At 55.9% G+C, this 26,620-nt stretch overlaps 3 protein-coding genes across 3 annotated transcripts; 1 reads left to right on the top strand and 2 right to left on the bottom strand.

Moving 5' to 3' along the window:
• Positions 1-490: 490 nt before the first annotated feature.
• On the bottom strand, positions 491-8,524 carry LOC144724023 (uncharacterized). Its single transcript, XM_078602846.1, has 10 exons — positions 7,763-8,524; positions 5,205-6,737; positions 4,952-5,044; positions 4,478-4,582; positions 4,241-4,350; positions 3,492-3,689; positions 2,787-2,949; positions 2,352-2,517; positions 1,900-1,994; positions 491-636 (listed from the first exon to the last, which is right to left on the bottom strand). Exons 1-10 carry the CDS (start codon positions 7,929-7,931, stop codon positions 551-553), a joined length of 2,718 nt encoding a protein of 905 aa, XP_078458972.1. The 5' UTR covers positions 7,932-8,524; the 3' UTR covers positions 491-550.
• Positions 8,525-9,107: 583 nt separating this feature from the next.
• Positions 9,108-14,509, top strand: LOC144724022 (cis-aconitate decarboxylase-like). Its single transcript, XM_078602845.1, has 8 exons — positions 9,108-9,245; positions 10,669-10,765; positions 11,259-11,503; positions 11,762-11,851; positions 12,219-12,424; positions 12,882-13,236; positions 13,631-13,822; positions 14,135-14,509. The coding sequence occupies exons 1-8, from the start codon at positions 9,210-9,212 to the stop codon at positions 14,507-14,509; spliced, it is 1,596 nt and encodes a 531-aa protein (XP_078458971.1). The 5' UTR covers positions 9,108-9,209.
• A 4,463-nt stretch (positions 14,510-18,972) lies between these two features.
• LOC144724021 (putative glutamine amidotransferase-like class 1 domain-containing protein 3B, mitochondrial) lies at positions 18,973-22,072 on the bottom strand. Its single transcript, XM_078602844.1, has 4 exons — positions 21,883-22,072; positions 20,713-20,890; positions 19,671-19,875; positions 18,973-19,365 (listed from the first exon to the last, which is right to left on the bottom strand). The coding sequence occupies exons 1-4, from the start codon at positions 21,988-21,990 to the stop codon at positions 19,170-19,172; spliced, it is 687 nt and encodes a 228-aa protein (XP_078458970.1). The 5' UTR covers positions 21,991-22,072; the 3' UTR covers positions 18,973-19,169.
• Positions 22,073-26,620: the final 4,548 nt, after the last annotated feature.

The following is a 26,620-nucleotide window of genomic DNA, read 5'->3' as shown; positions in this document are numbered from 1 at the left end:
ATAACAGTTTATCGAGCCTTAACGGTATTAAATAGCGATTTGATAAGAGGCTATGTACAAACATATATACACTAATTATCTTCTGTAAGTACCTTGCAGTGTAACTCTGCCCATTTTCTACCACGTACTCTCCCAGTACGCGCCCGACAATTCCAGTTGCCAAACATCGCAAGTCAAACTTTCATTGTGCGGTCACTGCCCATCCACGCGGGCACATTAGCAGCTGGCCTACGTTTAAACATGACACAGCCCTCGACGTCTACCCCCACCCCCCCAACCCCTGAATAAATTGCTTTAACTCCAGATTCATCTTCTTGGTTCTTTCGGTAAAGTCACGTAGAAGGGAAATAATAAAATAATAAAAATGAAACATAATAAAATAATTCTCACGACGTTTCGAAATCGAAATTTAACTCCAGAAGTTGAGTGCCAACGCAGGATTAGTTTGTGTTCATCTTCAACTCAGATGATTCGCGATGCACCACCTCCCCCCCCCCCCCCCCCGTCATTGTGCATCCATCTGCACTCCCGGTCTTCACTCCTGCCATCCTCAATCTCTCTGCGCCTTCACTCGCTCGAAGATTTGGTGGACCTTGGCCGCAGGGACGCAGCCTTCACGCAGGATGCGGATCCCCTCTGCGAAGAAAGCAGACGAAGGGGAACCGTCAGATGGACCCTCTCCTCCCTCCGTCGTTTTTTTTTCACAACCACAGATGTATTTTATTTATCCCTTTAAGATGTTATCTTCAGTGTGCATGGACACATTGATCATCAGCAGCAGGAACATTAAAGTCATAATGATCAGCCAGTAACATCATCATAATCAGTAGTAGCAGCAGCAGTAGCATTAAAGTCATTATCAGCAGCATCCTCACCATCATCAGCAGCAGTATTAAAATCATCATCAGCAGCAGCATCAACAGCAGCACTGTAACTTCCTGCAATAAGTTGTAAGTATGTATGTTGAACTTCTTTCACACCGTACGTAGCCGACCTTGCTAACCACCAGCCCTTGCTCAAACCCCAGGCTCCACACCTTTTTCATCTGCTCTGCCTATCACGACCGCTTTGCTTGCTCAACGTAAGTAAACATAAATAGGCCTACTCCTCTTCTTGTACCGCCAGCAGATACAGAGGGCAGGCGTGCGCACATTAATATTTCACTAAGCCAGTGGTTCTTAACCGATGCTACCTATTTTTACGATTGGTTCTCAATCGTAAAAATGTATAATCTTAATCAATACATAGGTTTGATAAAACAAAATAGTTGTACTTAATTTGCGGTTCGATGCTTCACCTTCTGGAATTATCTGGCCGCGTCTCGCACCCCCCCCAGAAAGGGCATCTCGCACCCCCAGGGAGTGTAGCGTGCACCCCCAGGTTACGAAGAAGAAGAACCACTGCATTATGCGATGCGAATCCACGTTATTGTGTTGGATTCCACAGTGACACGAGGATAACGATCTCCCGGATTGCCACAACGCGAGTTTCCGGCGCAGGTGCTGTTGGTGAGGCCGGGACGGTGCCTGGCAGCGTGGCTATTGACTACTGCCCAAGCGCCGACGTCTTTATACACCTGCAGCCAGATTCACGTTATTCTTTTTCAAGGCTGAAACAACCTTAGAGGAATCCCAGGGCCGGTTCAGATTATCGCTCGCCATCAGTGGCCGGGATGTCGAACTCAGGTCACCAGGTTCGTAAACGCAGGACGTTAAACTACCGCTCGAGCGGTACACACACACACACAAAGATCCCCCATGGAGCCTTTGAACAGGCTGTCCGGGGCAAATTCGTCAACGATCGCCCGTTTGTGTCGGCACGGCGCACGGGTGCGCAGTGCCGCCAACGGCGGCTCGATGCAGACGCTCGCACGCGGACAAGCGCACGCCAGCCGCTCACCCCCGTCGATGTCGAGGCAGTTGACCACGGTGGAGGCCACCGTCTCGTTGGAGTCTCCGTCGCACAGAACCCCGTCCAGCTTGTCGCCCAGGCGCCTGCGGGGGCAACGAGAGAGACTCTCACCACGGAGCGGAGCGAGCGCGGCACATACCCACTCCGGCTGGTGCTGCCGCCGTGAGTGTGTGTTGTGGTGGTGGTGGTGGTGGAGGTAGTTGTGGCTGCTGCGTCCTTGTTGCTGTACTGCTCACCGGACCACCATGTCGTGGTGGGTGCTGTCACTGAGTGTGTGTGTGTTGTGGTGGTGGTGGTAATGGTTGGGGCTGCTGCGTCCTTGTTGCTGTACTGCTCACCGGACCACCATGTCGTGGTGGGTGCTGTCACTGAGTGTGTGTGTGTTGTGGTGGTGGTGGTAATGGTTGGGGCTGCTGCGTCCTTGTTGCTGTACTGCTCACCCGATCACCATGTCGTGGTGGGTGCTATCGGGCTCCCCGCTCGGGTTGGCCGAGGTGATGGCGAGAGGCCCGGTCATGGACACGAGGTGTGACGTCACGGTGCTGTCTGGCACGCGGATCATGATGCTGTCCGCTGTGCCCACCAGGTCGTATGCTTCCCCCACACCTGGGCACACGGAGGTAGGGGGGAGGAGGAGGTCAGTACAGCAACAAGGACAGCAGCAGCAGCGTTATCAGACTCAACACCACTGCTGCCACTATCATCATCGTCATCATGAACATCACCATCAAAGCCACCTCCATCATGACCACCACCATCATCATTATCACCGGTAACGATCCATATTCTACCATCATTATCATCATAACTAGCAGCACCAGCACCACCGGCCACCGGCACCGCGCGTCGCGAGGCTCATCGGCAGTGCAGGTTACCGAGGCGCAGGAGCCAGTCCCCCTTGGGCACGATGCAGCTGATGCCCCCCGGGTAGACGCCGCTCATGAACTCCCAGAGCAGGGGGCTGAACGGGGGGCGCACGGACGCGAGCTGCTCCAGGCTCGAGATGCAGATGCACACGGGCTTCTCCTGGGGCCGGTCCTGCAGGGCGGGGGGGGGGTGTAGGGGGTGGGTGCAGGGGGGGGGGGGTGCGGGGGGGGGGTGCAGGGCGGGGGGGGTGCAGGGGGGGTGCAGGGGGGGGTGCGGGGGGAGGGGTGCAGGGCGGGGGGGGGGTGCAGGAAGGGCAAACAGAACAGAGAACCATTTAATCATCTTTGCTCGCGGGTCATCAGTGCAGGACCCCCCCACCCCCTCTCCACCCCTCCCCTCGCCCCCTAAAGTTCGACTGTGGGGGAGTGATCTCGTCCAGCGCGGGTACCCAGGGAGTGCTGCGAGCACCACAGGAGCACGACGCGAGCCCTGTGCGAGTATCTAGGACAGGGGCTGGGCAACCAGCGGCTCGATCGACACTGAGTTGCCTTTTGTTGTTGTGCCGAATTCTAAACAAATTTAAATTCTCTCCATTTTCCGGTTTGCTAACCCCTGACCTCGAAACCGAGACGGCGGTAGGTGCCGTTAGCAAGCCTCGTTCTACGAGTACCCCCCCCCCCCCCCCGCGAGTAGCCCCGCCCCCCCGCGAGTACCTTGATGGCGTAGATGCGCTGGATGGCCCCCGGGTGTCGGCACGAGGCGGCGAGCGCGTACACGGTGTCCGTGGGGACGCCGCACACGGCGCCTCCCCCCAGCAGGGCCGCGATCTCGCGCAGGCCGCTCGTGCGCCGCGACACGGGGGTCACGCACGGGGGGGCCGCGGGGGTCTGCGAGCTGCGGCTGGCGGGGGCCTGGAGGAGGGGGAGATGCGGGGGGGGGAGGGTTACAAGAGCGTGGGAGACAGAGTCAGAGTCAGAGAGAGAGACCGGGAGGAAGCATGTGGACAGAGACTCAATGAGCTACCGATGAATAAATCAGCACAGGTGAGGAACCCCCGAGTTACCTACCCTGCCCAGGAGTGATTCATCTCCACAGTTGCACTCACGCGTGCGTGCGTTGCATTTCCTGCAGAGGCGACACGCGCAGCGGGCGCTGCCAGCAGGGGGCGGCGCGTCTCCGTGAAGACGCGCGGACGGAGAGCGCTCTGCGGTGTCTCTGACTCTCTGCGTCGCTTTATCCCCTTGGCCTCGTGTCTCCCCGTGTCTCCATGCCCCCCCCGCCCCGTGTCTCCCCATGTCTCCATGCCCCCCCCCCGTGTCTCCCCGTGACCCTCTGTCCCCGTGTCTCCCCGTGTCCACGTGTCCCCGTGTCTCCCCGTGTCTCCCCGTGTCCCTCTGTCCCCGTGTCTCCCCGTGTCCACGTGTCCCTCTGTCCCCGTGTCTCCCCGTGACGTCCCGCTCACCCGCAGCAGGGCGCGTCCCAGGGGCAGCAGCTGCCTCTCGAAGACGCAGTTCGACACCGAGGCGAGTGCCCCGTACGCACAGCTGAGCGCCAGCAGCGCCAGCATCACGTCTGGGGGGGAGGGAGGGGGGGAGAGTGGGGGGTGGTCAGCGATGATTAATGGTGATCAGTGGTGAGTGACAGGTCAGTGATGCGTTGATGGATGTCGTGCTGTGGTCATCATCTTCGTCGTCCTCACCCTCCAGTGGCTGGGGGAGGCTCTCGAGTGTGAAGAGGAGGAGGCAGATGACGAGGATCTGCATGACGAGCGTGTGGAAGAGGAGGACGAGGTTCCCGTACGCGGCTGTGGCGGACGAGGGGGTGACGGGGGCATGGGGAGAGGGGGGACTGTGTGAGCGGCAATTGTCGTCACTCACCCAGTGTCATTCATCCAGTCACTCACCCACTGTCATCCACTCACTGTCACTCACCCAGTGTCATTCATCCAGTCACTCACCCAGTCACTCACTCACTCAGTGTCACTCACTCACTGCGTTCCACTCACTCACCCAGTGTCACTGATCCAGTGTCATTCACTCACTCAGTGTCACTCACTCACTCAGTGTCACTCACTCACCCAGTGTCACTGATCCAGTGTCACTCACTCAGTGTCACTCACTCACTGCGTTCCACTCACTCACCCAGTGTCACTGACCCAGTGTCACTCACTCACCCAGTAATATCAGGAACATGTTGATGATGAGACCAGCGATTGCCCCTGCCGTGAACCCCGTGTCATCGTCTGGAGAAATGTTCAGGGAGAAACCTGCAAACAAACCAAATCATCATCATTCAACTACCACGTCACAGTAATCACATCACTGTCATCATCGTAACCTGAGCATTGCCTTAGCGGTCAAAACAGACGCCCAAATCCTATCATTAAAAAATAAATACATAAAAAAAAAGCAACCACCACCGCTCACCCGCCAGCCGCAGCCAAGCCCACACAGCCCAGAAGGCCGCGTAGCAGAAGGGCATCACGGATCCGCCGGACGCCGCGTGCAGGAGTCCAACCCGGGCCACGAACAGCTGCAGCAGAGCGCCGGGCAGCAGCACCCAGGGCAGGGAGAGGCGAGCGCGGAGCGGCTCCGTCGAGTGCAGCGCGGACATCGCGGCCACGCCGTTGCACAGGTAGAACGCGGCGTCTGACAGCTGCGCCATGGAGGGGCCGGGCTGGTTGCTGCCCGCCTCATTGTTGCTGCTGCTTCCGCTGCTGCAGCAGGACCTTCGGAGCGCGCCCAGGAAGGCCCGCAGGCGCTGCGAGGCGAGGGGCACGGCTCCGATGGGGACGAGCGGCTTCTCGGCGATGGAGTTGATGAGCCGGGCGAACGTCGCGTACAGGTTCACGGCGGCGTGCACGCAGCACGCGGCGCCCAGGAACGCGTAGCGCGCCCTCGCCGGGATCTGCGGGATGGCCGCCACGGCGAGCAGCGCGAAGGACGAGTTCTCGGCGGTCTCCAGGACGTCTCTGTCCAGCGACACGAGTAGCAGCACGACCGCCGCCACCAGCAGGAACCAGTCGCCCACCATCGCCAGTCGCGCCGAGTCGAGCTCGCCCGCGGCAGCCGAGGCGAGGGCGACCTGCTCGGTGGACACCACGAATTCTTGCCACGCGTGCACCAGCCAGAAGACGCAGCGCAGCACCGACTTGGCCCCGTGGTACGCGTCCTCGCGCAGGAACGCGTAGTAGGCGGCGAGCAGCTGCGGCGCGGAGTTGACGCTGAGCCAGAGCGCGCCCGCCGTGAACGTGTGCGGGAACCCGAAGCAGTAGAAGGCGAGGATCACGGCGGCGACGGCGTCGCAGAGACAGCAGAGCGCCATGGGCTCGGCGTACTTGGTGTTCTTCTTGCGCTCGTTGCCACCCGCGCCGCCACCGCCCCCACCGCCGCCACCGCCGCTCGCCGCCTTGCCCGCGCCCAGCAGCAGGACGTTAAAGAGCGCGTTGCCGAAGCCCGGGAGCACGTAGCGCTGCGTGATGCCCTTGAGCAGCAGCGCCACGGAGCCGTAGAGGCCCGCGGCGAGGATGACCAACTCGAGGGAGCCCGCCACGGGGGCCGCCCAGCCCAGCGGGTACGCGGCCAGCACGGCCTCGAACACCAGCACGGCGGTGATGGCGCCGAACACGGGCGGCATGATGTAGTTGGCCGTGGCGGAGCAGAAGGCGAGGATGGCCGACACGCAGATGTACGCCACGAGGCTCGCCACCGCCGTGTCCGAGACGAACGCGTCGGGAGCCGTGGCGGGCTCGACGACCGCGAAGGCCGTGAGGTTGTCGGCCGTCGAGTTGACGGCGGCGGCGAGGGTCACGGCCCCGGAGATGATTCGCGAAGCTCCGAAGCCGCTCCAGAGGGCGGCGAAGGCCAGGAAGGCCGTGCCGCCCAGGTGGTCGAACTTGCGGAAGGTCAGGAGGCCGGCCACCAGCTGGGTCACGCCGCCGATGAGGACCAGGTGCACGCCTGGAGGTGTGCGGGTGGGAAGGGGGGCGAAGGTTGGAGAGGGGCGTAGAGAGGGGAGAGGAGTCAGAGTGGGAGGGAGGCGCGTGGAGTGCGCAGTGGTTGGTGATTGTGGTAGGGGGTGACGCAAGTCGATGAGAGTGACGAGTAATGGAGCTGCCTTCATCATTAACAACAACATCGCAAGGATTATTATTAACAATATGGTCACCAATACTATCAATTGGACTGCTTCCACCACGACCGTTCACCATCATCATCATAGAAATTAAACATATTTCATATCATTATCGACTGTATCATCATTGTCATAATAAAAACCACAAAAACAATTATTTTGTCATCATCAAATCCATTTCCATCACCGTCGTCCTTATCAATATAATTTGACCGAATTCCTCTGCTACCATCGATCTATCGTCATTCAATTTGATAAACCATCATCATCATGATCGTTATAACCACATACACCATCAAATGGTAAAACCGACGCCACATCAAACCATAATCATCAAAATCATCAAGGCCGTCTGCATCACCATCGTCATACCAACCTCGGCGATTGTCATCATCATCAAAACCACCCAACACCTTCACGATCATAACTCTCATTAAACTACCTCTACAATCATAATAATCATCATCAAATTCACTTCCACAACCGCCATCATCAACATCATCATCACCGTCGTCAAACCCACCTCCACGACCATCATAATCAATCAAAACCACCAACGTCATCATTGTCATGAAACCACCGCTGTCATTATGCTCATCATCAAAACCACCTTCATTCTCATCGTCATCATCATACATAAAACAATCCACACGATCATTGTCATTCAACCTTCTCCATCATCATCATCATCATTTAAACCACTTTCACAAACACCATCATCATCACCGTTGTAAACCCATCTCCACGACCATCGTTATCAATCAAAACCACCAACGTCACCATTGTCATTATGCTCATCATCAAAACCACTTTCATTGTCATCGTCGCCGTCACCCCCCGCCCCCCGTACCGGACAGGATGTTGTTGGTGGGCGAGAGGTGCGCGGCAGCGCGGTGCGTCGAGAAGTTGTGCATGGCCACGAGCAGCGCGCTCACGGCGTTGGCGAGGAGGCCGAGCACGCCGGGCTCGCTGTAGAGCAGGGCGGCGAAACCCTGGCTCTCACCCCCCGTGCCGGACATCGCGACGCGGAGACGCGACACGCGACACGCACAGAGACGCGACACGAGACGCGACACAGAGACGCGACACGAGACGCGACACAGAGACGCGGCACTGAGACGCGACACGAGACGCGACACGAGACGCGACACGAGACGCGACACGAGACGCGACACGAGACGCGACACGAGACGCGACACGAGGCGCGACACGAGACGCGACACAGAGACGCGACACGAGACGCGACACGAGACGCGACAGGAGACGCGACACGAGACGCGACACGAGACGCGACACGAGACGCGACACGAGACGCGACACAGAGACGCGACACGAGACGCGACACGAGGCGCGACACGAGACGCGACACAGAGACGCCGCGCAGAGACGCGACCGACACGAGACACAGAGACGCGAGACGCAACAGAGGCGCGGGTCGTCTCGACGCAGAGAGACGCCTCGACACGGAGAGACGCGACGCGAGACGAGATAGCGCGACGAGAAGCGAGACAGACGGAGGAGAGGAGCAGAGGCGCGACACGAGGTCCGCGGAGTGTGCGGGACGCGAAGCGGAACGTTTCAGACTCTCGCGTCTCTGCTACCCTAGAGGACTCGACGGAGAGTCTCTTTATCTCGGGGAGGGGGGAGGAGGTGGAGGTGAGACCTCTCACCTGCCTTCCCCCCCCCCCGCACCCAATCCCTGTCACCCCTCCCCCCTCCTCGCATTCTTCCTCCCCTCCCCCAAACTTCCTTTTTCTGAGGTGACGAATTACGTCACTCTTGGACAACAACTAATTCCACCCTCCGCTGCGTGGGGACTCTTGCCCAACCCCCGATGTGTCCGTCACGAGAGTGCGTGGGATGGAAAGTGGCGTGGGTGGAGGGTGAGGTGGGCGGGCGGGCGACAAGACCCAGTTTCTTCCTAATCTCCCAGCCAATGGGCGAGCTGCTTCGGCCGGGATTTCCCAAACACTCTCACAAATTTCCGGACTGCTGATCAATGAATTTGTTTTTTTTATGGTGGTTGTGATGCTGCCGATGATGACGATGCTGTGATTGCTCCACCTCCACCCACCATACCCCCCCTTTCTGCATTTGCACATCCTTCCTTTCACATCCTCACCCCCCTCTTAATTCTCAATTTTAGTCACGTGAGTGGAGGGGGGGTCGCAGAGACGCGGGTACATAAGGGGCGAACTCCAAGACAGAGGACATCGACGATTTGTGGACCTCAAGACTCCAACTCGACGCCCTCCTCCGCCTCTCCTCGTCGCTACTCAAGTCCCACTCGGCTCACCATGACCTCCTCGGCGCTGCTCCTCTCCGCTAAACAGGTGAGATCGGCGGCGAGCGCGCTCCAAGCCCCCTCGCTCTACTCATGCACCTCGCCGGGTCTCAAGACTCGTTCACGAGAGGGTGCTGCGTGAGATTGCTGGGGCAAGACACCGTCTCGGTGTTTGTGTATTTTTTTTAAATACACATACAAGAGTCTGTAATAACTGTTATATATAGAGAGAGGTATATTTATACAGCCTGTAACTGTCACGCAGACATAGTCTATAATTGTACATAGCCTATAAAACATAGTAAATACAGTCTATACTTTTTTGAAATACAGTCTATAATCTTTATAGACTGTATTTTATATTATTTTTTAAGTTATATACTGTAATTATTAAATACAGTCTATAATTTTTATGGACTGTATTTTATATATAGATATTTTTTTAATAAATTATAGACTGTAATTACTAAATACAGTCTATAATTTTTATAGACTGTATTTTGTATATATATAATATTTTTTTATACATTATAGACTGTAATTATTAAATACAGTCTATAATTTGTATACAGTCTATTATTTTATAGACTATACTTTTTGTAGACAATTTAATAATTTAATAGATATTCCACAGTCACAAATATTAAATGATTATTGCGTCTGAAAAGCAATCCTTGTTCATTTTCCGTCATGAATTTCGTAAAAAAGAATTACAAATAATGTAAATAAACCAGCGGATTGCTTTGCCGGCAAAACGCTATCGTGGGTGGAGCCGTGGCGCAGTGGCGATAGCGCTGCAGCGACTGCCCAAGCCGCCTACCCCGTCCGTGTTCACACCGCAAACCGCGCAAAAACATTCTTACATCACACACGCGCCACACGCACGCGGACGCACACGCGCACGCACGCATTGTGTGTGTAGTTCCAAAACACTGCGATGATAATTTATGAGAAAATATTTAATTGCACGACATCATCAACACGCATGCGGTAGTAGATTTGAATCTCGTGTTATTAAATGCGAACAGGTATGTGTGTTAGCATGTGCAATATTGTTCGCATTAAATGTCGTATTAAGTGAATTCGTTGGTATGTGTTTCAAGCGATTATTCCGACAAAATATATTATTCAGACAGAGACAATGAGTGGATATGAAGGAATAAACTCTCTGTGTCAATCCTCTCTCCTCCCCCTGCCTCTCTCCCAACTCTCTCGTCATCTTCCCCGCTCTCTCTCTCTCTCATCTCCCTCACGGTCACTTCCTCCTCCTCCTGCTCTCACTTCTCCTTGCCTCTCCGTTCCCGCTGCTCGTCTTCCCCTTCCTCCCTCTCTCTCCTGTTCTCCATTACCTCTCGAACCACGCTCGCAATCTGAAACTTTTCGCTCTCTCCTCCGTCTGCCATCTCGTTCCACTCTCCCGCCTACCTCTCTCTCTCTCCCTCCTCTCCCCCCTCCTCTCCCCCTCCCCACAGACGCGACCCCTGTCGAGGGCCCCCTTCATCCTTCTGCGGGGTCCCAGCTGCAGGGGTCTCCACAGCGCGACCGGGGGCAGTGGAGCCCCGCTCAGAGGTGAGACCCACGAAATGCCGCCCTCAACTCCACCCTCAACTCCCCCCACAACTCCACCTCAACTCCACCCTCAACTCCACCCTCAACTCCACCCTCAACTCCACCCTCAACTCCACCCTCAACTCCACCCTAAACTCCCCCCCCCAACTCCACCCTAAACTCCTCAACTCCACCTCAACTCCACCAAAACTCCATTCTCAACTACACCTCAACTCCACCAAAACTCCACCCTCAACTCCATCCCAATTCCACCTCAACTCCACCAAAACTCCACCCCAACTCCACCTCAAGTCCACCCCAAATACGTCAAAACTCCACCCCAACTTCACTCCAACTCTACCCCAACTCCACCTCAACTCCACCCCAACTCCATTCACACCCCGAGTCCCCACAACTCCCAACGATAACGACACTAGCCCCGCGACGTCATCGCCTCCGTTCACGAATCCGGAATCCGTGGCGCTGAGCCCAGTCCGCGTGTTCGCTCCCGCAGAGAAACCTCAGCTCCAGCAGCAGCAGCCGGAGGAAGATTTCCAGCAGCAGCAACAACAGCGGCGACGGGAGAAGCCCAAGGGCAGCTTCTCGCAGTCGCTGGCGCAGCTCACGGCCGGGCTGGGCCCCGAGCACGCGAGCCCCGTGGCTCGGAGCCGCGCCTCCCGCATGATGCTCGACGCCGTCGGCGTGGGGCTCCTGGGCGCCCGCACCGAGGTGGCGCAAATCGCGCGGAGACACGGGGAGGTGAGTGCGGCGCAGGGACACGGGGACCCGGGGGGGGGGGGGGGTCGTGTGATGCGCGATCGTGGTGCCCTGGTATCTGCCACGACATCTCTAGTGGAATTAATTGACTGAGGCTCGTTAGCACGCGATGGCTGCAGCACAATGGTAAACAATCGAGGGAGGAATGAATGCAAATTCGAGCAATCGCCTCGATCTGTGGCTCCTATCGCTGACATCGACCTCCCTGTCACCCCCTCCCCTCCAACCCTCCGCCCGCAGCTCCTCTCGGCAGGGGGCCCCTGCACGGCGTGGGGGTCCAGCGGGGTCCGACTCTCAGCCTCGGCAGCGGCTTTCGTCAACGGGGTCTCGGTGAGTGGCATGATAATGATTATTTGAATGTTGATGACTGTGGTGATTAGAATAAATATGAGCGTGCTGATTATGTTGCTTATTAATCGTGGTGATGATGATTATTAGTAGAATGATTAGTAAAAACATACGATGATGATGATGCTAATGAGCATCATGATGATTATAATGACGATGAGAATGATGATGAAACCTCGTGCACGCCACGTGGCATGCGCAGACCATGGGTTGTGATGATTCTCCGCCACGATGATGATGATGACGATGAACGTGATATTACTGCTCCTGATGATGACGATGATGCTTCTGCTGCTGCTCCTGCTGACGACTGACGATGACACCTCGTTTGCCTCCTGCCCGTGGCCAGATCCACGCGATGGACTTTGACGACACGTGGCACCCCGCCACGCACCCGTCGGGCTCCCTGCTCCCCGCGCTCCTCGCCGCGGCCGAGGCGGCGCCCGCGGGGCAGAAGCCCTCGGGGCTGCAGCTGCTGCTCGCGTTCCTCGTGGGCGTCGAGGTGCAGGGCCGCCTGCTGCGCTGCTCGCGCGAGGCCAACGACATCCCCAAGAGGTGGGTGGGTGGGTGGGGAGGCAAAGGCGGACGGGCGAGAGGGCGGCCAGACGCGTAAAGCGTCAAACGGACCCGGCACAGAGATGCGCGCGCACACTCACAGACGGACGCACAGAGATTGAGACAAAGACATAGATCCCCCGTATAGCCTTGAACAGACCTTGGGGGCAAGTGCTGTTGGCGAGATAATATTTTATTTTTATTAATTTTAATTTCATTTTTCACCTACGTGACTTTACCGAAAGAACTAAGAGTATGAATCCTTGCAGTCACGAAAGCTTCAAATCTAGAGCTAATATGAAGTCCGGCACGGCACGCGAGGGAGTGGGTGGCATTGAGCCAGACACATTGGGACAGACACACAGATACAGGCACACGGGAGACACAAACAAGCAGCCACACAGTGAGCTTCACACAGCGACACCCACACTCACCCTCCACCCCTCCCCTGCTCCAGGTTCCACCCCCCCACCGTGGTGGGCACGATCGGCGCGGCCGCGGGCTGCGCGCGGCTGCTGGGGCTGGAGCCGGCGCGGTGCCTGCACGCCCTCGCCATCGCGGCGTCGTTCGCGGGTGCCCCGCTGGCGAACGCGGCCACCCAGGCCAAGCCGCTGCACGCGGGCCACGCGGCGCGCATGGGGCTCGAGGCGGCGGCGCTCGCGGCCTCGGGGCTCCACGCCAACGAGGCGATGTTCGACCTCGCCGAGAGGGGCTTCGGGGCCTTCTACCCCGACTACGAGACCCCGCGCACCCCGCTGGACCCCTGCGGGGGGGCCCCCCTCCTGCTGGAGCAGCAGGACGTCGCTTTCAAGGTGAGGGGCGCGGGTGGGGGGAGCGGGGGTGAGGGGGGTGAGCGTCGTGCTGGGGGGTCGCAAGGAACGCTCTTGACAGGCGGAGGTGGACACGGGGAGATCCATTTAGAGATGGCCCACTGTAAATGCGCGCGTCTCACCAACCCCGATGCACGGATTGAACCTCTCAGCTGAGACAATTGGCGGATGCACCACCTGTGTTCCCCACTGCCGTAACAACGACAAAGATCCCCCGCATAGCCTGAACAGACTGTGGGGGCAAGTGCTGTTAGCGAGCACCTACTGTCATCACACGCACGCAGACGTCTGCAGTATTGCATGGGACTGGTTGACCCCATCGCCCCCATGACCTCGCGACCTCACGTGCCCCCTCCACCGCCCTTTCCCCCCACAGCGCTTCCCCGCGCACCTGGGCACGCACTGGGTGGCGGACGCGGCGTGCGCGCTGCGGGAGCGAATCGCCTCGGTGAGCGGGGGCCACGTGGACACGGCGCTCATCGAGAGCCTCGTGCTGCACGTGCCGCGCAGCGCCTACGTGGATCGCGCCTTCCCCGCGGACGAGCACGAGGCGCGCCACTCCTTCCAGGTGCGGACCAGCCGCCACTCACCTGTACACTCACCTGTACACTCACTCACTCACCTGTACACTCACCCTTGCATTCACTCGCCTGTGTTCTCACCTGGGCGCTCACTCATCCGCAAGTTCGCCAGCACACTCACCTGTACACTCACCTGTACACTCAACAGCAACACCTGCACGCGTCTCCCGCTCAACCTCCTCGTCTCCCTGGGCTCTCTGCCTCCCCCACCCCCGGGCTCACCCCCCCCCCCCCTCTACACCCCCCCCCCATCTCCACACTCACCCCCCCCTCTCCCTCCTCCCCTCCTCTCCCCGCAGTTCGTGGGCTGCTCGGCGCTCCTGGACGGCGCCGTGACGCGCGCCTCCTTCGAGGCCCCCGCGCGCTCCCGCCCCGCGCTGCGCTCCCTGCTCGAGCGGACGCGCCTCGAGCACCCGCGGGACAACGTGCCGAGCTTCGCCCTCATGTACGCCGAGGCGAGCGCCTCGGTGAGCGGCCTCGAGGTGTCCGCGCGCTGCGACTCCTTCCTCGGCCACTGGCGGCGGCCGCTGGGCCGCGAGGCGCTGCTGGGGAAGTTCGCGCGGAACGCGGCCGGGGGCGGCGTCGGCGACGCGAGGGCGGCGGCCGCTGCCGCGCTGCTGGAGGGGGTGGAGGAGCTGAGCGACGCCTCCGAGATCTGCCGCCTCCTGCACTGAGGGGGGGAGGGGTGGGGAGGGGGGCAGGGAGGGGGGTGGGGAGGGGGGCAGGGGGGTGGGGAGAGGGGGGGGAGCTGCTTGACGCCTCCTGCACTGAGAAGAGCGGGGGGTGGGGAGGGGGGGTGGGGAGAGGGGCAGGGAGGGGGGGTGGGGAGGGGGGCAGGGAGGGTGGTGGGGAGAGGGGAGGGGATGGGGAGAGGGGAGGGAGGGGATGGGGAGAGGGGGGGGGGGTGGAGCTGCTTGACGCCTCCTGCACTGGAAGGGGTGATGGGGGGGGCTCAGGTGGTGAGGATTTATCTTCAATGCACTCACGTGCATTTCTGTAATTTATTTGTCAAAAATATGGAGAGCGAGAGGCAATCAACTGCAGTATTTCAAATAACTGAAGTATACAGCTACAGTCTACATATACTGCAGCATACAGTATACATATACTGTAGCGTGCATATGGTCTGGCGGGCGGGTCCCGCGTTTCGGGCAGGTTGTGGGGAATTTCCGGCCTGGGCACAGATGCTGGTATCTCAGCTGTTGGCTGAGTTCACGCCAAGTGGACCGCAATGTATAGATGTGTTCTTTGCAAGAGAGAGAGAGAGCGGACACAATCGTGCAGTTTCACTATAAATCATATCGAGCTCCATCGGCCTGTCGGACCAATGTCATACCCGGCAGCATTTAATTAAAAACCTTGGCCCGGTCTCGACTGCTGTGTCCCCAGCGTCCTTTGCTCTTCTCGCACTCGTCTCCTGTGTGGCGAAGTTTGGTTAAGCTACATCCGCGAACCGCAACTGGCGTAGACGAACACCAAATGAGCGTACAAGAGCAAAAAGTTCGTTTGTTCTATATTTAAAATAGTAGGTAAATAATAACGAGATGGGTACAAATTTTTTTTACTGTGTTTTTGCTCATGATATTTGAATTGTGAAAAGAGGATTTTATTGGTGTGGGTGTGTATAAACGTGTCATCGTGAGCGGTGTATAATTCATGATTTTATGATAATAAAATATTTGATGAAAACAAATCGTGACTTGGTCGACTCACCGCATATACAAAAGACGCTCCTCTTATCAGCGGAGACACGGCGGAGGCAGTGCGGGATTATCCCAGTAGCAAAAGTAGCTACGCGTGCTACGGGCACCGCACTTTCAAGGGCCCCGCGCTAAATGCTTTCAAGCTAGCAATTCTGGTTCAGTGACTCTGCACTTGCTCTATTACTATAGTACTATACTGCCTTCAACTTTTATGAACGAGTGGGTGTTTAAGGTTAGCGATTCGTCGTATTATCCGGCTGCGTAGCAAATGAAAAAATACAATAATTTGACTACGCGACCTCACGCCTCCTATTCCGCGAAGTAACAAACCCCCCGCAAAAAAACTATCTCGGTTTAACCCCGCGGATTACAGAATGAATTTCAGGCGTGACCCCTCGCCGTTATCCGCGACGAAAAATCGCGAGAAATCGGAAGCCGCGTCGCTACGAATTGTTGGTAAAATCGCGGTTAACCGCGAACAATCTGGATAAACAGGCCCGCGGATAATAGGAGTCGCTGGTAATCGGAAACTGATCCACAAGGAAATTGAGCATGGCTCAAGTTCCCTCCATCATATCTGACCTCAACCACCTCCTCGCCTCCACACCTCGTGTCGACAACTCGTAGGCAGAGAGTGGATTCGTCCTGAGTCACGACGAAGGGAGGATTGGTTGAGGTGGCTTCACTCGACACTTGCTCAAATCATTTGTGTCTTTCGGTAAAGTCACGTAGAAAGTTCTAGATTTGAAGCTTTCGTGATTGCAAGGATTCATATTCTTGGGTTTTTTCGGTAAAGTCACGTAGGTAAAAAATTAAAATTAAAATTTATAAAAGTAAAATAAAAATAAAATAAAAATCACGACGTTTCGGAGGCAACACAAGCTTCCGTCTTCAGGTGGAACCGTCACAGCACGACTGCTGTATCAAGTAATTTACTTGATCACGTAGATAGGTTCAAATAAAATAACAAAAAATAACTAAAAAGATGTATGTTATTTTCTTTGAACCTATCTACGTGACTTTACCGAAATACCCAAATATTATTCAACACCTTCTGATAGAAGAATGTCTATAGACGGAAGGAGTTGAAGATCCCAATAGAACCAGACGTTCTGAAACTCCATACAAACACGATGAATTGACACTGTGTACCATCACCATCGTCATCATCGTCATCATCGTCCTCAACGACAGTGTTGGTGTTCGCCTGGGTGAGGTTGAGGTGGGCACGGGTCCCACTGCCTCTCGACCTGGGATCATGGCTCACTCCACTGGCCGTGTAGGGATCTCTTCGTAACAGTGGCGTGGTAACTCCATCATCAGCTCAGGTGGTGCAACAATCGATCAGGGTGGGGCACCCCAATCTTTGATTTGTCTCGCAGCGAAGAGGCTATTCATTAAATCGCGCCTCCTCTTGCCTCATCCGCATCGTTACGCTCACGCTCTCCAACATTTACAACCGCGTTTTAAATAAGCGTCGCTGTTCTTTTCCACTGCTGTTGAGAACAAATCTCGTGGTTGTTGTCAAGGGGGCCCCGAACTCGTAGCTTTGGTCGGGGGGGGGGGGTGTGAGGGGCAAGGCACCCCCACCTCTCTCCTCCCACGCTCGTTACGCTATTTTCTCATCTTCTTCTTTATCATCATCATCATCATAGCACAGAGCCATTACCCGACATGGTGACGATTGTGTTATTTTTTAGGCAGTGTTACTGACAAACGTGTTGCGTTTTGCGTTCATTGTGAGTGTGCACCACTGCCAACGCAGCAGCATTACACAAATATACTGGTAGGAACCTCCTGGTTACACCAGCCCACAGGGGATTATTGTGTCCGTCCGTCCGTCGTGCATCCAAAAATGGGTGGGGTGGGGCTGGGTGGAGAGGGGAGGATGGGGAGGGGCTGGGTGGGGAGGGGCTGGGTGGGGAGGGGAGGGTGGGGCTGGGTGGGGAGGGTGGGGCTGGGTGGGGAGGGGCTGGTCACCCCGTGGTGCCCTTATAAAACTCAACGTTTAACCCACTCACGCCGGCTTGTGCACGCCCTCAAAGTCGGCAATATGTGCGGAATACACCACGCCGCCGTTGACCCTGGCCATTGACCGAGCAACCCAACGTTCCTACCAGCTCCCTCCGCAGGAATGTGTTTATATATTGTTTAATTCGTAACATAAATATGCAATGTACGCATCCTTCCCACGTCAGTCCTTCCACGTAACAAAACAAACGAACGAACCTCATCCACATCCCCATCAGCCCCCACACGGCCTCCTGGGAGCGCATCCGCCCATGCAGCTGCATTGGTTCAAGACAAGCAAAACCCCGGGGCGGTCCCGATGTTCGGTGCCTGTTTGTGGGTTAGGACTCTCTCTCTCTCTGTCTATGAAAAAAAATAAGATTTGGTTTTACCCTTTATGGCAATACAACAGGAGTTGCGTTAAGAAGTTCAAACGTCAAATAGAAACCTTTTGCAAGGAATCAAGTGACTGCAACACGTTCCTTCGGAGTGGGCAGGTAGGAACTTGGTTGTAAGCGCATTCGTGCACGACAGAAATCTCGCGGTCACGTGACGCACTTCAACCAATCTGGGAGCGTACATGTTTGGGAGGGGCTATGCACGACAGACAAATAATCCCTGGTGGGCAGTGTGGAACTGTTGTTCCTACCTGTATTAACCACACACAGTACAAACATGGCTCGGATCATTAATAAATGGGCATCGTCTTTGAAACTGATTGGCCTTCTCTCGGGCCTAATCTCACCAGTGTCAGATGAGAGAACGCCAAAAGTCGAACTATACAAAGGAAATGCCACCGTAAGAGCGTTTATAGCTCGGGTGAGCAGCTACAAAATGGGATGCTGCCCAAAAAGGTCCCAATTTGACTCTCTGTGAGATAGGAGTCGTAGCTCGAAGCAAAACTACACAATGGACAACACAACATGACATGGCTTCCAGTCTCCCATGTATTGTTTAACCAGGTGAGATGAGTCGCGTTACCTCGAGGGGCCCGGGTCATCAATATGACAACAACAAAATTACATCAAAACAAAGTGCAACAGTCGCACGTCTCTAATATATATTCCTGTGTACAGCATCGTTACGTGTCTCTACGCATCTCTGAGTCTCTGTGGGTTGACTACTACGACACGATGCACAGTTTTGGTTGCATGACCACATGCAAGCATGATCTGTCCTTAATATATGGTGGTGGGGGTGGGTGGCTATACATTTCTAATTCAGACTCTCTGAAAGCCTCTTATAATATCGTTAACGGACAAACGCAACGCCTTTGGGCTTTTGTGATATATTCTTGCGAGTGGGATGGTAATGCATGTCACGTGACCCACTCCATCCCCTGGAGGCCTCTGGCTGCGATCGCCACAGCGAGGAGCCGCGCGCGCTCAGGCGCACACACACACAGACACGGTTACGACCTTCAGTGCAGCGCAATAAACTTTATTCATGAGAAGCAAAGACACAGACAGCAACAACAATAGCAGCAACACTAAACACAGCCGTGACCAGGATCGGAGAGGATCTGGGTCAGCGGAAGAAGATTTGGGGGGGCTGGGGGGGGGTCACCAGCACCCCCACCTTCTGACCCCCGCCCCCCTCCCCTTGCCCCTCGCCCGCCCGCTCACGCGAGCTTGAGCATCTCCCGCACCATGACGCCGACGCCGTCGTGCACGTGGTGGATGGGCGCCGTAGCGCACATGAAGGCGCTCGTGGTCACGATCTTCAGCTTGGCGTCCACGTGTGCCTCGCCCACGTCCGTGCACACGTGCGTGCAGCCCAGCTCGCGGATGGCGGCGGCCGTGCCCGCGTAGGGGAACCTGGCGCACGCGGGGGTGGGAGACGCGGTGAGACGGGGGGGACACGCGTGTGTACACGTGTGTGTGTGTGTACACGTCTACTGGCACATGTTTGTTCACATAGACTTATATGCTGGGTGAATGCCGCTCAAAGCCGTTGCTATCACAATACCCTCCTCACCTGCACCAGCCCCTCTCACCCCCACCTCCATCCCTTCCCTCCCCCCCCACCCCACACTCCGCCCCTCTCATCTCCCCCTCACCTGTCCCCTGTACTCTCCACCCCCCCACTCCCCCGCGCCCCACCCCTCCCCCGCCCCTCTCACCTGCCCCCCTGCTCGCTGTCGCCCCCGACCGTGAGCTCGCATCCCGGGAAGAGCCTCGCGGCGAGCACGGGGGCGATGCAGCACAGCGCCACGGGTTTGTCCGCCTCCCTGAAGGCGCGCAGCGCCGCCTCCACGCCCGGCAGCAGCGAGCAGCTCGCGCCCTCGGAGGCCCACGAGCTCAAGTTCTTGGCCACGCCGAACCCACCTGGAGAGGGGGGCGGGGGGGGTATGAGAGGGGGGGAGGGTATGAGAGGGGGGGGTATGAGAGGGGGGGTATGAGAGGGGGAATATGAGAGGGGGGGGTATGAGGGGGGGGTATGAGAGGGGGGGCGGGGGGGTATGAGAGGGGGGGTAGCTGTGACGGTCCCACCTGATGACGGAGACTTGTGTTGCCTCCGAAACGTCGTGATTTATTATTTTATTTTGTTTCCATTATTACTTTTATTAACTTTTCATTTTATTTGTTTACCTACGTGACTAGTATTATTCTTCGATCTTCGGTGCGATGTGCATGCAATTAATGAGGCGCCATACCCGAAACGTCGTCTCTATGTTAACGTGAATGAACGCGCTCCGCAAACTGGGACTTGTTCAGCAATCATCAGGTGCGTGTAGCGCAAGTGCCGCTGTAGCTACGAGCAGGTCGAGAGGAGAGAGCGAGTGGGCGCTGCTGCTACTGTTGCCTCTCGACCTTGTTTATCACTGTGGTGGTGGTTGTTGTTGTTGTTTATTACCGTGGTGGTTGTTGTTGTTGTTTATTACTGTGGTGGTGGTTGTTGTTGTTGTGTATTACTGTGGTGGTGGTTGTTGTGGTTGTTTATTACTGTGGTGGTGGTTGTTGTGGTTGTTTATTACTGTGATGGTGGTTGTTGTGGTTGTTTATTACTGTGATGGTGGTGGTTGTTTATTACTGTGATGGTGGTGGTTGTTTATTACTGTGATGGTGGTGGTTGTTTATTACTGTGATGGTGGTGGTTGTTTATTACTGTGATGGTGGTGGTTGTTGTTGTTGTTTACTGTGGTGGTTGTTGTTGTTGTTTACCGGGCACGAGCAGCGCGTCGAAGTCAGCAACGCGGAGCTGCGCCAGGTCGCGCGCGGCGCCGCGTGCGATCCGCGAGCTCTCGCGCAGCACGTTCCGCTCCGTCTCCCCGCTCTGCGCCTCGCCGCTCGCGTGGTCCACCACGTGGTGCTGCGCCACGTCCGGGGCGAACACCGTCACCTGCACCAGGGGGGCACGGGGGGGGGGGGGGGGGTGGCACGGGGGGGGGCGATAGAAAATAAATTAGAACGGCAGCTGATGGAGTGTGGTTACCTGTGGAGGAAAAAGGGGGGAGGGGGTCACGGGGAGGTACCGGAGGTTGGGGGGCACACGGAAAGGTACTGATGGGGGGGGGCACAAGGGGAGTTACTGATGGGGGGGGCACAAGGGGAGTTACTGATGGGGGGGGGGCACAAGGGGAGAGGTGGGGTGCACGGGAAGCGGCATGGGGAGGGTAGGGGGGGTACGGGGGGGGTACGGGATGGATCGGCGCACGGTGGGGGGCAGGGTACGACGAGGGGGGGGGGGGTGCCGTCACCTACGGAGAGCGAGTACGGTCACGTGTACACACACACACGCGCGCGCGCACTTGTTCCATGACGTGTACGTGTTCCATGGAGGTGTACTCGTTCTATTCGTATCTCGGACTGGCCACTGATGTTAGTCGTGGCCGGGAATCGAACGTAATCAATATGGTCGGGGTAGATGAGGAAGCGCCTCAGTCCGCAGTGCGCTAACCACTGCGACACCGCTCCCCACTCGCGCGTGCACAAAGACAAAGACCCCTGCACCCTATAGCCTTAAGACTGTTGGGGCAAGTGCTGTTAGCGAGCAACCTAAGAAGGCCGGCACGGCACACGAGGGGGTGGGTGGTCAACACCACGCCCGACCGCCTTTGTCTCCCCAGTGGCGATGTTTACACACCGTACCAGGTACTCATTAGAGGCCGAGTCGACATAGGGGAGGCCCAGAACCGGTTCAGATAATCGTCACTGGTGTTGGCCGTGAGCGGGGGTCGTAGCGCAGCGCGCTAATCGCTACACTACCGCTCCCAGCTACACCACACACACGCACGTGTACACACGTGTACACACACACACACGTGTACACACACACACACACGTGTACACACACACACGTGTACACACACACACGTGTAACTAGACTCTCACCTCGGCTCCCGCTCTGCTCAGGTGAACGAGCGCCGCGGACGCTTCGTGGATTTCGCTTCCGTCATAGGCCCCGCACCCCGCCAGCAACACAGCCACGCGCTTCCCCATCTCTGCTGCTGATGCTGATGATGCTGCTGATGCTGCTGCTGATGCTGCTGCTGCTGCTTGTGCGGCTGAGGCTGGAGTGGATAAAGTCGAAACCGTGCGCGTCGCTGCTTTTATAGCGACGGGGAGAGAAAGAAGGCGGGGAAAAGGGGGAGGTTGCATCACGAAACGTGGGGGGTGGTGGGTGGAGTGAGGAGGTGGGGAGAGGGCAGGGAAGGGCGGCGAGCGGTGCGGGAAGCTGAGAGGGGAGGAGGGAGAGGGCGGGGAGAGAAGATGAGACAGTTGTGTGGGCGAGCACGAGAGAGAGGGCGTGAAAGTGGAGATGAGAGAGACGGGAGAGGAGGTGTCGGAGAGAGATGAGAGGACGGAGAGATGAGAATGGGAGGAGAGCGAGAGGAGATATGATTAGAGGGTGAGAGGAGGAGGAGAGGGGATAGGGAGGTAGAGAAAGGGAAGGAATATGGGAAGGAGATACAGAGATGAGAGGAGAGGAAATTATAGCAAAGAGAAGATGAGAGGGCGAGGCTAAGATAATGGAGACGAGAGGGTATTGAGATAATGGTGGCGATGGAAGAGCAGGGATGAGAGGGTTGGAGGGGAGGAAGTGAAAGCAAAGAGGAGATGTGAGAGAGGGGCGCAACGAGACGGGAGATAATACACGAGGAACACGGAAGAGTGATGGGAGGGAGATGAGAGGGAGATGGGAGGGAGATGAGAGGGAGATGAGAGGGATATGAGAGGGAGGGGGAGGGAGATGGGAGGGAGATGAGAGGGAGATGGGAGGGGGATGGGAGGGAGGGGAGGGAGATGGGAGGGAGATGGGAGGGGGATGGGAGGGAGACGGGAGGGAGACGGGAGGGGGGTGGGAGGGAGATGAGAGGGAGATAGAAGATGGGAGGTAGATGAGAGAAAGATGGGAGGGAGATGAGAGGGAGACGGGAGGGAGGGGGAGGGAGACGGGAGGGAGGGGGAGGGAGATGGGAGGGAGATGGGCGAGTTCCGCCTGTTGCTGGGGGTGACTGCGGGATCCGGGGGAGACGCGGCCCCAGGGGTGGTGGTGGTGGGGGGGTGCGAAGGGGGAGGGGGGGGATTCTGACGTCACTCCGGGGAATTCCCGTCATTGATCCGCAGGGGCTGAAGGAAGTCAGCAACGGTCCCCAGTAAAAACACCGTCATGCAAATCATCCCTCGCCGACCGGGAGGCGGATAAATTATTAAAGTACCGAGGCTATATTGTACATTGAACCGGTATCATCTGTCTATTTACCGGTTTATCTTCCACGTTAGTTATCCCCCCCCCCCCACATGCCCACCCCACATCCCTTCTGTTCAGAGTGGTCGGGGTCGAAGCGATGTCCCTCCCCACTGGGCAACGAGGTGCTTGCTCGCCAGTAGTGGGCATTCTACATTCCTATGGCGGGGAGGAGGACGAGTAATAACATAGCACAAGCTCTATTGATTTTCCACACGAAAAAATTAGTACTAATTTTATCGACAGCTGAATCACCGCCAGAATAACACGCAGCCTCCGATGAGCAGGGTTGGTTAGGTAGGGTGCGAAAGAAGTTACAGATGCATGCACACTTACCCTTCATTTATATCCACGCATACCTTACTCTGAATCTCTCGAGACTCAAGAGGGTCCTGCTAAATTTTGACTTCAAACTTTCGTGAATAAAAAAAATTAAGAAAATTAAAAAAATGTAAAAAAAAAATGTCATTATTTGTTTTCTATCTACGTGACTTTACCGAAAGAACCAACAATATAGGGTCCTGCTACCTTGGGAAATTTGGCCAATTCCATTCCGCACGTTTGGCGGTGTCACGTGCACCTTGAGAACGACCCACGCATCGCCCAGTGTCCGCGCCATCGACCCGCATCCTCGGTGCAAGTTTCACCTTCGCCTTGCCCGATATATTCACGTGAAGGCGCTGAGTGGGTGCGTCAGTGAGTGGGGTTGGTGAGCAGGTAAGTGATGCGGTGGGTAGGTGGATGCGTGAGTAGATATGTGGGGGAGAGGTAATGTCGTGGTTAGCGCGCTGCGCTACGAACCTGGCGACCCGAGTTCAATTCCCGCTCACGGCCACCAACACCAGCAGTGACGATTGTCTGAACCGGTCCTGGGCCTCCCCTAGGTCGACTCAGCCTCAAATGAGTGGTGTGTAAACATCGCCATTCGGGAGACAAAGGCGGTTGTGCAGGGTGCTGGCCACCCACCCCATCGCGTGTGTCGGCCTCCACAGGTGCTACTCGCTAACAGCACTTCCCCAAGGGGCTGTTGAAGGCTATGCAGGGGCATAATATGACTTTGAAATCCCCCGCCCACCTCCTACGCATTTCACAAGTAGTACTAATCCCATATCTGCATTTCCCATAAATATGCTAAATTCCTCTTGATATGCAAATTATTTTGTTAAGGCGCTCTTCCCTCTCCAACCCAGCTTAAATATACGCTCCAAGCCTGGGGTGTTTCATTCAGACGCTGTCTTCCCGACAGACCTGTTCTTCACCTGAGGACGGCTGCTTGCGTTGTGGCCGAAAACGTCGTGAGAATTATTTTATTATGTTTTATTTTTATTATTTTATTATTTCTCTTCTACTTGACTTTACCGAAAGAACCAAGAAGAACTATGCAGGGTTGTTGTTTGTCTTTTGAATCATTGGTCAGCCAATTCATCCAGGGATGGTTGTGTTTGACTGTGCTTATCTCCATGGTGACACATCACCAGGTAACGCAGCCAGATTAAACTCGACCTCGGAAACACGTGTTAGGGTCCTGCTCGACCCCACCCGGTATTGATTATCATGATCATCATCAAGCACCATCATTGGCCGTGATCTACCAGCTGCTGGATTGAACGCCTCCGCATACTGCCACTGCAATTTAGTGGCTTAAAATACAATGTTTCGCTCCGGATGATCGCTACAAAGTATGATCTGTGTTTTGATTTAGTGTGCTGATCTTAAAGGTGCATTGAAAAATTATAATACTCCGATTGATGCTCCTGCTGTTGTGGAGTGACTCATGCAGCCAGCTATGGCTGCAGGGTTTTGGTATTACATGTTTATGCCATTTATTGTGAAAATTCCGTCACAGTGGCTATGATAACTGTTTCATTGCTTTCATGGCTTTATTTTGGTGATTTCGAAAAGTGTATTGGTTTAGCCATGTTTGTTTGTTGTAGTACAGAGTTAGACTGATGGCCCTAATCTAAGTTGTCTTGTGGTTATTGTTGGTTGTTTGACTTGCATCCCACTGGGATTTTTGCACACAGCGTTGGTGTACGGTGCTCTTTCTGCAATGTGTTGCTGTCTTTTCTTGGATTTTCTGTTTGCACTCAGTCACATATTCACTTTAAGATGTTTTTTGTTCATGTTTTAGTTTTTTGTTTGTTGCGGTTGCACCCGATTCAAGAGCCGAATGGCTCACAGGGCTATACACCTAATACATGAACTTGAAGCGGTCGCCATCTCCCGCAGTCCCGCGACACAAAGATTCAAATCCAGGCACCTGCAACGCGAGCTGGTCGTGTGGCTCCGTCCTTTCGCCGCCACTCCGTTGTCCGTCTCGACCACGGAGCGGACATCGTCCCGTCGAGCCATGACGCGTTCCTGCCCGGTCCCGCTTTACTTCCCTTGAACGGTGACTTAAAGCTTGAGTTCTCTAAGACGAAGGTACTTTGCAAACCCACTGGCCATCAACAAAGATTCGTTCATGAAGCCATCCACGTATACAGACACAACTTCAATCGAGAAGATTGGTATAAACTGAGCAATCATTGGAAGAGCATCATCAATCAGTTTAAGTCATAACTGGCTGTGATGTTCCCATCCTACCACCTTCCGATGTTAGTTGTTATTTTCGGCTCTCTGATTTTACATTAAGAGGGTATCGGGTAGGGTACGGGTATCGGGTACCCGATTGCGACCTCTGACACAACACGAGCCGTCTAACACTGACGGCGCCGACTGAGACAGCCAACAACTTCCAGCAGCGCAGTGTCTAGCGGAGACAGCAGCGACGACGAGACGAGTTCACTCCCAGACACGGTAGCCCCGAGCCCCCCACTCTCGGCTCCTTTTATGCTCCCAGCGCCGCCTGGCTCCGCCCTGACCGCGCCTCCCTTCTCGAACCCGCCAGCAGGTTCCAGCAGGTTCCAGGCGCCTCCAGATGGGGTACTCGGTGACCCTTGCCCCAGTTCCTCCGCCCTGCCAACACATCCCGTGCTCACGCTCACCGGCGTGTGTGCTGTCTGTCCACCACAGCTGCCGCTGCCGTCCACCAGCCGGCGCTATGACACTACACATATATTAGAGTGTATATATATACTGGTTCATTTGATTGTGTTTAACCTGGTGAGGATTCAAGAGAATAGTGAGGATGAGGCTCATTTGCAAGAGTCAGCGAGTTGCAGTGAGGGAGTGGCCGAGTGAGTGGCTGGTTGCATGGATGGTTGAGTGACTGAGTGACGTTGCAAATTCATTCTCGTATGTGATGTGACCAGCTGGTGATAGCTCAAGAGGGCAGGATTGAGTTTCGTTTGTAAGAGTGGCCTGGATCAACCGAAGCGACAAAAAAACGAAGTAAAATAAGGTTACGTACGTGTCGTTTTAATTACTTGGGCAGTTTCA

This window comes from Lampetra planeri, chromosome 19, assembly GCF_965212315.1.
Source record: "Lampetra planeri chromosome 19, kcLamPlan1.2.h2, whole genome shotgun sequence".
Lineage (NCBI taxonomy): Eukaryota > Metazoa > Chordata > Hyperoartia > Petromyzontiformes > Petromyzontidae > Lampetra > Lampetra planeri.
This window is presented reverse-complemented; position numbering and strand designations above follow the sequence as displayed.

Bases quoted from the DNA above. Each gene is read 5' to 3' on its own strand.
- LOC144724023 (XM_078602846.1), bottom strand. From the start codon at position 7,931: ATGTCCGGCACGGGGGGTGAGAGCCAGGGTTTCGCCGCCCTGCTCTAC. The intron at 5,045-5,204 runs GTGAGCGGTGGT...GTTTGTTTGCAG, and splicing joins GGCTTGGCTGCGGCTGGCGG to GTTTCTCCCTGAACATTTCT. The intron at 3,690-4,240 runs GTGAGCGGGACG...CCCCTCCTCCAG, and splicing joins TGGGACGCGCCCTGCTGCGG to GCCCCCGCCAGCCGCAGCTC.
- LOC144724022 (XM_078602845.1), top strand. From the start codon at position 9,210: ATGACCTCCTCGGCGCTGCTCCTCTCCGCTAAACAG. The intron at 12,425-12,881 runs GTGGGTGGGTGG...CCCCTGCTCCAG, and splicing joins GCCAACGACATCCCCAAGAG to GTTCCACCCCCCCACCGTGG. The intron at 13,237-13,630 runs GTGAGGGGCGCG...TTCCCCCCACAG, and splicing joins AGCAGGACGTCGCTTTCAAG to CGCTTCCCCGCGCACCTGGG.
- LOC144724021 (XM_078602844.1), bottom strand. From the start codon at position 21,990: ATGGGGAAGCGCGTGGCTGTGTTGCTGGCGGGGTGCGGGGCCTATGAC. The intron at 19,876-20,712 runs GTAAACAACAAC...CCCCCTCTCCAG, and splicing joins CGACGCGCTGCTCGTGCCCG to GTGGGTTCGGCGTGGCCAAG. The intron at 19,366-19,670 runs GTGAGAGGGGCG...CGCGTGCGCCAG, and splicing joins GACAGCGAGCAGGGGGGCAG to GTTCCCCTACGCGGGCACGG.